The sequence below is a fragment of the Dromiciops gliroides genome, chromosome 5 (genome assembly GCF_019393635.1).
Source record: "Dromiciops gliroides isolate mDroGli1 chromosome 5, mDroGli1.pri, whole genome shotgun sequence".
Lineage (NCBI taxonomy): Eukaryota > Metazoa > Chordata > Mammalia > Microbiotheria > Microbiotheriidae > Dromiciops > Dromiciops gliroides.
The window spans coordinates 165242824-165255037 of NC_057865.1; the positions used below are offsets into that span (position 1 = coordinate 165242824).

Genomic DNA, 12214 nt, shown 5'->3' on the forward strand with positions numbered 1-12214 from the left:
CTGTTATACAAGTTATCCATGATGACAAAGTAAGCAATGTTTACATAGAGGGAAAGGGCACTAAGAGGAGTCAGTTGGATGCAAGGGTGTATTGCAGTCACTTTTTGCTATAGTCTGGTAGCTATATGACAGGCTTATCAAATGAAAATAGTCCTGTTGCTTCCCCAAAATTGTTGTCTGAATTATTTTCCATTCCAGTTGATATTAATAATGTAGGACTCTTTGCTAACCCTTGTGGGAAGGCAGGCTCCCCTGGGTAACTAAACCTGTTCTTGGTCACAGCCCATATCGAGAACTAGAGTATATATCTATAGTTGATGGTTTTCTATTTAAAAGAGAGAGAACAGATCAGTGGGTGGGAGTAAAAAATTAGGAATTCAACATCTTTGATGTTCAACCCTAATTCATTTTTTTTTTTTTTGCGGGGCAATGGGGGTTAAGTGACTTGCCCAGGGTCACACAGCTAGTAAGTATCAAGTGTCTGAGTCCGGATTTGAACTCAGGTACTCCTGAATCCAGGGCCGGTGCTTTATCCACTGCGCCACCTAGCCGCCCCCCCTAATTCATTTTTAATGTCATTATTTGGCTAAGTTAGTGATTTGACCTAAAGCCAATTTTATGTCTAAGTATGACCAGACCAATTTTAGTACTTATAGATCTGTATTCTGGTATGCCGTGCTCACTCACCCTCCTCTATGTCCTATGCCCCAGACCTGGAATGCCTACCTCCTTTGTTGCCAGTTATCCAAATTTAGGGGGCTTCTTAGCAACACAGATAGCATCTGTACTTACTTTCCTTGTACCATACCAGCCCCCAGACACTTAGACTAACTACCTTCATCATGCTTCTCCTCTTCCACCTCCACTTGTCTTTCTTGAGCACTCTTGTGTTCTCTCTCTCTCTCTCTCTCTCTCTCTCTCTCTCTCACTCACTCTCACTCTCTTGCTTGCTCACTCTCCTTCCCTCCTTCTAGTTCTCCAGTTCTGTGCACCTGCTACATACCTCATTCCTTTATAGGAAACAGGTTCCTCTTCAAATCTAGTCTGCCTGGACTCAAACTGACCCTCAAATTATCTGTCTTCTAAGGCTCACTCAGGGGTGTGGTCATTCATTGCTTATCCAGTGGCATTGCTCCCTTTCTAATTCATTCAAGGGATTTGACTTATCTACCCTTTAAAGAAGAGTGAAAATTTCAACTTCTAAGATGGACAACTTCAGCTTCTAGTGATCTTTCCCCCCTCCAAATTCCTGTAATTGTTATTATGTATGATTCATTTGGTTCTTAACATATGTTACATTTTTATATGTATGTATATATATATATATATACACACACACACACAGAGGCATGTAAGTATAGATATGCATTCATAAACATATGTGTGTAGACATATGTATATAGATACTGACACTTACAGTGTCTAGAGATAAACCAAGCCTTAAAGGAGACTCTAGGCTTTTTTGTTAAGTGACACCAGCATCAATGAAAGGAAGTTAATAGCCATCGTGAGTTACTAACCCCTGTGACAGGCACCAAAGTTACTTGTAGAACATAGGACATCTTATTCACAGGTTCAGAAAATTTAAGAGATGGGAGGGACTTCATTTTGTTCAGTGCCTAAACAAAAAGGAATTCCTACTGTACCATACTTGATGAATGGCTGTCTGGTCTCTGATTAAAGACCTCTGGTGATGGGGCACTTGCCATCTCTAGATGGGCCACTAGGTGGCACCATAGTGGATAGTGTGCCAGTACTGGAGTTGGGAAGACCTGAGTTCAAATGTAGCCTCTGACACTTGCTAGCTCTGTTATCCTGACCAGTCAGTCACCTGCTGCCTGAAAGTCCTTTAACACTTTCATTTCAGAATTCACTGTAAGACCTAACGTGCAAATTATCCTGACATGGTAGCCCCATTGACTTTAGACTGATATCAGAATCTGATCCTATTTCACCTTCCCCATTCCTCAGGTCCATTTCAATGAAGCCTTCCACTGACCTTTCCCTGCTTGAAAGTTCTCTCTCCTTTCTCAGATTTTCTTATGGCACTTTGTGTGCATTTCTCCTTTGCCCCATTCCATTCTGCTGAACATCATTCTTGTGGCCATGTCCTGCTCCCCCTGCTCTTGAGAAACCACATCATTTTCATCCTTTTTATCCCCAGTTAATGAATAGAATATGACTTAACACATTATCTCAGTAGGGCATATTGACCCAAGCATGTCACATTGGAATAGACGTGTTTGGATGGAGCTCCATGCATTGCCCTTCTGAATTGACACAAAAGTAATAAGATTCTCAGTTATGTAAGATAAACTGCTAAATGCCAGGGAAAAACAATGAATCTTTCAGAAAATGAGGGGAAAAGTAAATGTCAAGGGAGTTAGTATCTGAACAATATCTGGGGGGAACAGGGTAATGAGCAGTAAGACCTTTCCCTGACTGAGTCCCCAAATGTTCCAGGGAATTGTTTTGCAGCCTGCTATTTCTGCCAGGGACCAGTCCTTAATTTGGGAAGAAAATTCATTTTTAACCAATTGTGTAAAATAGTTGGCCCAAGATGCATTTTTATTTTAGTCCCATCTCAAAATGGTGTTCCAAAACAAGATTTTGAAAATAAGGCTGGAAAAAATGGAATTGTAAAATTAACTTTTTAGATGGATTTTTTAAAAGGGACCCTCTTGAGGCAATTTATCAGCCCTTCCTTTAATAACAATATCTATAATAATAGCAAACATATATCTGGTACTTTAGGGTTCCTAGGTCTTTTATGGCCGTGAAATGGGAAACATGGAAATTGCACTATACTTTAGAGTTATTTTGTGAGGAAAATGCTTCCTATGCCATAAAGAGCTATGGAAACATGTAATTGAGGCAGCAAAGTGGCACACTGGATAGGGTGCTGGGCCTGGAGTCAGGAAGACCTGAGTTCAAATCCAGCCCCAGTCATTGACCACCTGTGTGACTCTGGGTAAGTCACCTCTGTTTGCCTCAGTTTCCGCATCTGTAAAGTGAGATGGAGAAGGAAATCATAAACATTCTATTATCTCTGCCCCAAAACCCCTCAAATGGGGTCACAGAGTTGGACATGACTGAAAAAAAATGATTGAACCAAAACAAATGTATTATTGCTGTTATGATGATATGTACATATTCACTTCATTTCATGAGGTTATGGGGCAGCTAGGTGGTACAGTGGATAGAGCATTGGCCCTAAAGTTGGGAGGCTCTGAGTTCAAATCTTACCTCAGACACTTAATAGCTGTTTGACCCTGTGCAAGTCACTTAACCCCAATTGTCTTAAACATCTGGGGCCATCTCCAGTCGTCCTGTTGTATATCTTGCCGCTGGACCCAGATGGCTCTGGAGGGGACAGTAAGGTTGGTGACCTTGCACAGCCCCCCCCCCTTAAATCCAATTCAGTGCACTTTGTGACATAACTCTACTGTTGTGGTCCTCTTCAATTATGAAGGACAAGCAACAACATGTGGGGTTATAATGAGAATAATAGTTTCAAGATTATACCTATCCTCCCCACCAAGTCATCTTTTTGAAAAAAGAAATCAGGATCATTGATGTAGGGTTGAAAAGGATTTTAGAAGTCATTGAGCTCACCCTCCCTTATATTATAGATGAGGAAAGTGAGGCCCACTTATACAGCTAGAAAGTGTCTGAGATGGGATTCAAACCAGAGTTTTTCCAGTGCCAAATCCAACTCTATACACTACACCATATTGCTTCTCATATAACACCCTGCCTGTAATGAAAAATAATATTGAATATAGGTCGTGCTCAGGTTTTATGCCAGCTAGATTTTTTTTTTTTTGGGCGGGGCAATGGGGATAAAGTGACTTGCTCAGGGTCACACAGCCAGGAAGTGTCAAGTGTCTGAGGCCGGATTTGAACTCAGGTCCTCCTGAATCCAGGGCTGATGCTTTATCCACTGCGCCACCTAGCCACCCCCCTATGCCAGCTAGATTTGAGGAGGGTAAAGGTGGCCTCTATGCAGAACGTGATAGGAACAATCAGCAGACTTCGTTTTCTATTTTTAGTAGAATTCTTACCAACCATCCCATAATATCTTTTCCCAGTCACTGGGATGGTAGTAAATACTTACAATATATAGGCAATCACCCCGATGGACCAGCAGTCAACTGCTTTACTATAAGGTTTCTGTGCGAGGACTTCTGGAGCTGTTGAATGAGAAAAGAAAGAGAAAAAAACAAACCACTGAGTAGTCAAAATTAGAAGTGCAAGACAAGCTTTTTCCAGATTGCTGTTGCCAGACCAGAAAGCTCTGTTGGTTAGAAAATGGGCTGGCAGGCATTGGTTGGAGCCATGTGTTACTTGCCCTTACTGGAACTGGGAATAAAAGAGTGAGGGCCTTTGGTAGCGGAATGCAATTAATCAGATCAGTCAATCAGTCAACAAGGATTTCCTGAACTGCACACCTGCTGTGTGCCTAGAACAGTACTCATAATGAGACTGAGAATTAGAAGGCAGCTTCTCAGGGCCAGGGCTGCAACTGGCTATTGCATGACTAGAACATCAATTTGATCCATGGGGAGTCTACTTCCTTCGGCCTCAGTCTTTTCCTAAGGTCTCAGACAGGTCATCCAACCCACTGGGTTTCCATTTTCCCCCCTCTCTGAAGTAGGGAAAATGCAATCAATCTAATCCCACTCCTCTGTCTTGAAGACACCAATTTTACTCTTCAAGAAGAGCCATTCAGCGAGGACATATCATCTGTTCTTCTTATCTCATGCTCTTCCCTTCAGTTGACGGCCATAACTCAGAACCTAGAAGGGCACTAAAGCAAGTCTAAATTGCAGGTCAGGTTCCCCTCCCTCCCTCTGCCAGGCCCCAATCCCCCCCTGCTATGGAATTTCTGACCAATGACAATGTACAGTTAGCTTTTGAGTGGGATACAAAAGGGAGACAAAAGACAGGGCCCTGCCTTCAAGGAATATAGGGACTAGTGGTGGGATGTCATGAATTGTTTGTTCTTCCTTCTTGCAGAGGATTCTGACATCCCGGTGATATCATGAATTGGATTTAAGTGAGGGAGGGCTGCTCACTGTCTCTTCCAGAGCCATCTGGGTCCAGTGGAAAGATATGTCATGATGACTGGAAATAGCCCCGGATGTTTAAGGCAATTGGGGTTAAGTGACTTGCTCATGGCCACACAACTAGGAAGTGTCTGAGGTGAGATTTGAACTCAGATCCTCTCAACTTCAGGGCCAGTGCTCTATCCACTGTGCCATCTAGCTTCCGTGAATCTAGATAGCTAAAACACAGTAAGAATATTGAAGATTTACAAAATAAAGTACTTTGGGAGGAGTAGAGGGAAAGGTCAGTAAAATGTAAAAAATTTTTTAATGCATTCAGGACTGCTTTCATTTTGTATCCATGGACCCTCCCATATAGCCTTGCACATAATAGGCATGCAATGAATGATTATTGAATTATATTGAAATAAAGGTCCTTCCTGGCAAGGGGAATCAGGGAGGACTTTCTGAAGGATGTGGTATTTAAACTTCACTTCAAAGAATATTTAATTCATTGCTTAAAGGAAGGAAGGAAGGAAGGAAGGAAGGAAGGAGGGCACTCCAGGCAAAAGGCACAACATAGGCAAGAGCAGAGGGTTATGGGAGAAATGAGAGAGAATGCCTACATGGTGATCTAATTCACTTTTTTGGGGGGGCGGGGCAATGACGGTTGAGTGATTTGCCTAGGGTCACACAGCTAGTAAGTATCAAGTGTCAGAGGCCGGATTTGAACTCAGGTCCTCTTGAATCCAGGGCCCGTGCTTTATCCACTGCACCACCTAGCTGCCCCCCCCCTCTAGTTCACTTTTAATAGGAAAGCTCCAATAAAATATAAAACCTTTTCCTATATTCCTCCAGGAATGATTATTTCTCAGACCTTCAAAGGAGAGGGGGAAAGTCTTGTCCCTCTGTAGTAGCCACAAGATAAGTTTGCTTTGTTCTCTTATACATAAATGCTCTACAGGGTATCTGATAATTAAAAAAAAGAAGTGCAATGTAAAAATAATACTAAAAATCTCACTTAAGGAAAGCAGTTTATAGGCGCATAGATTGAGAACTGACAAGCACTTCGGAGCTCATCTAGTCCAATTCTCCTGTCTACCCTTTCCCCCAGCCCCGCGGCATTTTATGGATGAGGAAGCTGAAGTAGAGAGGGTCAACTTTTTATACAAGAAGCAAAATTTGCCATCATTTATGTTCTCCTTTCTTTCTCTTTAATGGAGCAAGTAAATGGAAAAAGAACCAGAACCATTAAGCCTAAATTGCCTGCTCTTTTTTTTTTTTAAGTGAGGCAATTGGGGCTAAGTGACTTGCCCAGGGTCACACAGCTAGTAAGTGTTAAGTGTATGAGGCTGGATTTGAACTCAGGTCCTCCTGACTCCAGGGCCAGTGCTCTATCCACTGTGCCACCTATCTGCCCCTTAAATTGCCTGCTAAGGGAAAAAGCGCCTCCCAAATAACTTGAGAATGGTCTGTGCTGTACCAGAGGCAGGCACTGGGTGTTGCAGTGCATAGAGTTGGGGAATTCTGGAGTCAGGAAGACCTGAGTTCAAATCCAACATAGGACACTTACCAGGTGTGTGACCTTAGTCAAGTGACTTGGCTTCTACCTGCCTCAGTTTTCTCAATCTGCAAAATGGGGGAAATAACAGCACCAATTTCCCAGGGCTGTTGGGAGGATCAAGGGAGATAATCCTTTAATGCACTTAGCACAGTGCCTGGCCCATAAGGCACTATAGAAAGGTGTATTACCTTATTTCCCCCATGCTGGACCTTCCCTTTATTGTGCCTGCTGACAGCACAGTTGCTGGACCTTTCTCCATATGATAATTGGGAAAAGAGAGGCAGCCTAGCATAGTGAGGAGGGTGGTGGCCTTGGAGTAAGGATGGCCTGGATTCAAATCCTGCCTTGAGTTTTCAGTGTTCCAAGCAAATCTCTAAGACCGCCCTCCTTAACATGTTTTCTGTCACTGACCCCCTTTGACAGTCTGGTGATAACTATGAACCTCTTCCCAAAATGTTTTTAAATACAGAAAAGAAAATCTATAGAATTGCAAAGGAAACTGATTATACTGAAATATAGTTATCAAAATAAAAAAAAAACACCAAGGTCATGAACTCTAGGTTAAGTGCTAATGTTCTAAAGATTACATGCTGCAGAGCATACACCGACCTGTACAGGGAGAGGGAATTTCCTCACTGGGACTTCTCTAAATCAATGAAATCACAGGTCTAGCTCCCCTCCTCCCCCCAAAATGGGGGAACTAAGAGACATTAGATCTGAGATACCACACATTTCTCTCTGATTTAGGATTCACATCATCCTGCATCTTCATGCTCCAACCCAATAGGCCATTTAAACATGCAGACAGATGGTGCTGGAAGTGGGAGTCGCATTTCCATAAGAATTGGCTTAATTCTCTAGTGGGCCACACATCCCTGATCCCATCTTTGGGGCAGATTAGAAAATTCAAATGTCTGTCGAGCAAGCTCATCAAACTGAAGCTGGATCAGGCTTTACCTCCCAGAGGGAGGCGACTTCAGGAAGCCAGGAACACAATCACTGAGATGAGCAAATAAACCAGCAAGTTAGAAAATCCCAGGCCTGCGTCAGAAAAGAACTTGTTTGACAAAACAAAGAAGAGTAAGGGCCAAATGCTTGGTGAGTACTGTGTCACAGAAGGCACTGGGTGCTTCACTTGAAGATTTAGAGAAGGAACTCCCATTAGCCACGGGCCCGAGGGAAGGCATCCGGGAAAAGACGGAGGCAGCTGTCACAGAACTGCTTGCACAGTGACTTGTGATTCAGAGGCATAGTCAGGAGGGGCTGGGTTTCTCCTCAACAGAAAGCTTGCTTAGTTTTTCCCAGGAAGAAGCAGTAAATAATCATCCCTTCATTACCAAACATTTTGAAAAAGTTGTCTACAACAGATGCCTTCACTTTCTCATCACCTACCCTGCCGACTTCCTTGCAGTCTGTCAGCTACCTCAACTCCAATGAACCATCCTCTCGCGGGTCACCAATGACCTTCTTATCGCGAGAACTAATGGCCTTGAGTCTTCATCCTTCTAGAACTTTCTGGAGCATTTGACACTACTGACCATCCCTTCCTTTTGGATGCTTTCTCCTCCCTGGTTCTCCTCTGCTTTTCCTCTTGCCCATATAAATGCTCCTTCTAGGTCTCTTCAGCTTCTCTTCTACCTCTCAAGATGGGATATCCCATGAGGTACTGTCCTCCCTATTTCCCTCTTCTCTCTCCACTACTTCCCTTGATAATCTCATTGGCTTCTGTGGCCTCAATGATCTTTCCCAGGAAGATGGGATCTGGAATAGACATCTGCTGTTCCTACATATCTTCTGACCTCCAGATCTATAACTCCAACTGTCATCACCACCAAAGGTCTCATAGGCCATTTTCAAAACCAAGATGATTATTTTCTCCCTAAATCTGCTCTTCCTTCTAATTTCACTATTTCCATCACCCATTATCCCATGTTGAAACTATGTCATTCCTTAACTCTTCCTTCTCCCTTCTCTCTTATATCCAAGACCTATTGATTTTAGTTGTGAATTTCTCAAAACTATCCCTCCTTTTCTCTGATCTTACTGTGACTTCCCTGGAAAAGGCATTCATTACTTTCCTCCTTCATTACTACCCTCCTTCATTGCAGTCCTTCTGGACTAAAAAAACCTTCCTAACCAATCTTCCCATTCCCACTCCACCCTGTGTGAGCTACCAGACTGATTTTTTCCTTATGTAAAGATCTGATAATTCTCAAACTTCTACTAAAATAAACAAACAAATAACTAGCAATGGTTCCCCATTGCTTATGGAGAAAAGTCCTGGCATTCCACCGCACTCTAACATGATCTTCCCTTATTTCATATTCACCCCTGCTATGCTCTACACCCACCTGTACTTTTTAGCACAAGTAACACGAGTCATTCTTGGCCCTGGCTACTTCTAGACAAGTGAACTATGTTAATCTTAGAACTTACTTGCACCCTCTTTCCCAAAGGCTCATAGATGTCAGAATAAGACCAAGGCCACTTAGAATTTTTGAGGATCTTAGCCATTATAAAAACACATACAAGAGGGGCAGCTAGGTGGCACAGTGGATAGAGCACCGGCCCTGGCGTCAGGAGGACCTGAGTTCAAATCCGGCCTCAGACACTTAACACTTACTAGCTGCGTGACCCTGGGCAAGTCACTTCGCCCCAGTTGTCTCGCCAAAAAACAAACAAAAACAAAAAAACACATACAAGAAAATAAGACAGAAAAGGAGACATACTTTGAATCTTTGAGCACACTTTTGGACTTTTTTGTTTTAATACATTGAGGTATTAATGAAAAATCCAATTTGGAGCAATCAAAGTTGTGTGTAGCAAGTTTATGCAAATGTTCCAGTTTCATGGTTGAATGTTAATAAGCCTTCTAAATTGGAGATTCTTTTCTGAGCTTGAGATCTAGGTCTGATGGCCCTCTTGTCTCGCCTGTTTTAAATGTGTGTGTGTTTTTTAATTGTCCCCCTCCCCCCAGTTTTCCGGCCAGGTGGGTAGTGCGGCGGATTGAGCCTGGAGTCAGGAAGGCCACCGTTCCATTCCAGCCTCAGACACTGACTAAGCTGTATAACCTCGGGCATCTGCCTGCCTCATTTTCCTCAGCTGCAAAATGAGGATAATAATATCACCTGCCTCCCAGGGTTGTTGTTAGGATCAAATGAGGTGATATTTGTAAAGCAGTCAGCCTAGGGCCTGGCACATAGTGCATAATAAATGCTTTCTTCTTTCATTCCTTGTCCTTTTAGAGTAGACCACCTTGTATTTTTTTTTAATAAGATCTAGGATTCCTGCTGGCATTTTGAGGTGGCTTTAACAACCCTTTTATCTATCCTCTACATCTTCACTATAATATCAGAGGAAGAAAGGGCATTCCTCTTTGGAGGTAACCTATTTAGTTTATCCCAGCCTTGCCTGGCTACCAAGGGTTCTTTATTCCCTCCTTAGTGAAAATCTTCACTTGCTCATTAGAAATGTGCTCACTAATAGAGATGTCACCACCATAGGTTGTCCTGCACAGTTCACACTGGAGCGTTTAGCTCTCATGGCATCACCCATGCCATGAGAAGTTCTTGGCACAGACCAGAGTCAAATTGCAAATTAATTCATAAATGTTTGGCTCTCTGTCAGTAAGTCTCCAGCAGGTGGCGTTATTCCAATCGTTACACCAGCTAGACCAGAAACTCATTAAGGATAATGACTGTGTCTTCTTCTTTTGTTTACTCCTGGTGTCTAATGCAAGGCTGAATATACAGCTAGTGCTAGATAAATGCTTGTGAAACACATGAGCAAAGCCAGCGCTGTTCTTAGAATGTGGAATCAAGAGGCAGCTAGACTGCATTTGGAACTGGAAGGTTTGGGCTCAAATCCTGGTTCGGCCATTTATTAACTGTGTGACCTTAGGAGACCCTTCCATATTTAAATCTATCATTCTGTGTTACTAAATTACTACCATCTCTAAATTTATTATATTATGGTCATAGGAAAAAGCTTTCCTCCTTAGTTTGACATGGGTTGCCTAATAATTTCAGTTGTATCTGATGCTTTGTGAACCCATTTGGCGGTTTCTTGGCAAAGATATCGAAGTGGTTTGCCATTTCTTTCCCAGCTCATTTTACAGATGAGAAAACTGAGGCTAACAGCATTAAGTACCTTGCCCAGGGTCACACAGCTAGGAAGCATCTGAGGCCAGATTTGAACTCATAAGAAGGATTCTTCATAATTCCAGGCCCTGCACTCTATCCACTGTGCCCCCTAACAGCCCCAGCTGGACATGGGTCTAGGGGGTCAAAGGGAAAGGGGGCAGAGATTAGATTGTAGAGCTACTAACAGCAGTGGTGGTGACCTAAGTTTGTGTATATAACTTTTCCCCTAGTATCTTATCCCTTTGCCCTTATCACTGTTTATACTCCCAGTCAACCCTTCCTTTTTTCTGTCACTCTCCTCCAAGGGATGAAATAAACAAAAATTTCAACTTCCACTCTCCTAGTGTCAAGGAAATGGAAATATCACCAAAACTTTGTATATTTTTTGGAGGGAAGGAGCAATGTTTGGCATGGCTCACAGGATAAAAAACTACTGGCCTTCATCTGAGCCATAAGTGATGTTTTTTGGAAAATGTACATATTTCCAACTATCATAAAAGCAATCGTACTTGTACTATCTGCCACACGTTGTAAGACTCAAATGAGATAATATTTGTAAAACACTCTGAAAACTATGAGGTAGTTAGGATAACTTGGCAGCACAGTGGATAGAGGGTTGGGCCTGGAGTCAGGAAGACTAATCTTCCTGAGTTAAAATCCACCCTCAGACACTTCCTAGCTGTGTGACTCTGGGCAAGTCACTTAACCCTGTTTGCCTCAGTGTCTTCACAAAAATGAGCTGGAGAAGGAAATGGCAAACCACTCCAGTACCTTTGCCAAGAAAAGCCCAAATGGGGTCATGAAGAATTGGACATGACTGAAAAACGACTGAACAACAATGAGGTAGTTAGTTAATCCAAATAATATCAACAGGGAAATGAGATTTGCCCAGGGTTATCCAGCTGAATAAATCAGGCCTTGGAGTACAGTTCTTCTCAGTCCAAGATCACTACTCTTTCTCACTAACTCATGATGTTTTCTCATAGTCCTTACATGATACTTGGTTGTCACAAAGGTTAATTTTGTTTTAATTATTGGAATAAAAGTCTCCAAATTCGACATATCATGTTAGCTTGAAACTAGGAAAATCCAAATCAAAATATCAGAACTCCATGGTGACAAAGGAAAAGGGAAAGACTTTCACTTCTTCACAAAAACTTTATTTCAATTCTATCTGAAACACCAGCATTCTAGCCCACTGAATATGCTAATAAAATTTAATGTTGTCACTCATTTGCCTCTGATCTGCTATAGAACGTTTCACTTCATGGAAAAATTCTTCCATCAACCAAGTTAGTTTTGTACTAATTTGGTACAAATATGACTAGTTGAGGAAAAACTCCAGGGATTTTTCAAAAATTTCAGAATCATTTAATTTTATTTTTGAAACAATTAGGCAAGCTATTTTCTTTACTGAGGAAGGAGTAAGAAAATGGCTTAATGAACCATAGCTAAAAGCC

At 42.2% G+C, this 12214-nt stretch overlaps 1 protein-coding gene across 2 annotated transcripts in view; it reads right to left on the reverse strand.

Annotated features, from left to right (window-relative positions):
* Positions 1-12214, reverse strand: part of CAMK1D (calcium/calmodulin dependent protein kinase ID) — a 479866-nt gene that overhangs the window by 49038 nt on the left and 418614 nt on the right. For both annotated transcript variants that reach the window (XM_043966580.1, XM_043966579.1), the window contains exon 6: positions 4118-4193. In XM_043966580.1, coding sequence (XP_043822515.1) covers positions 4118-4193 — 76 coding nt within the window. The remainder of the gene's footprint in view (positions 1-4117; positions 4194-12214) is intronic.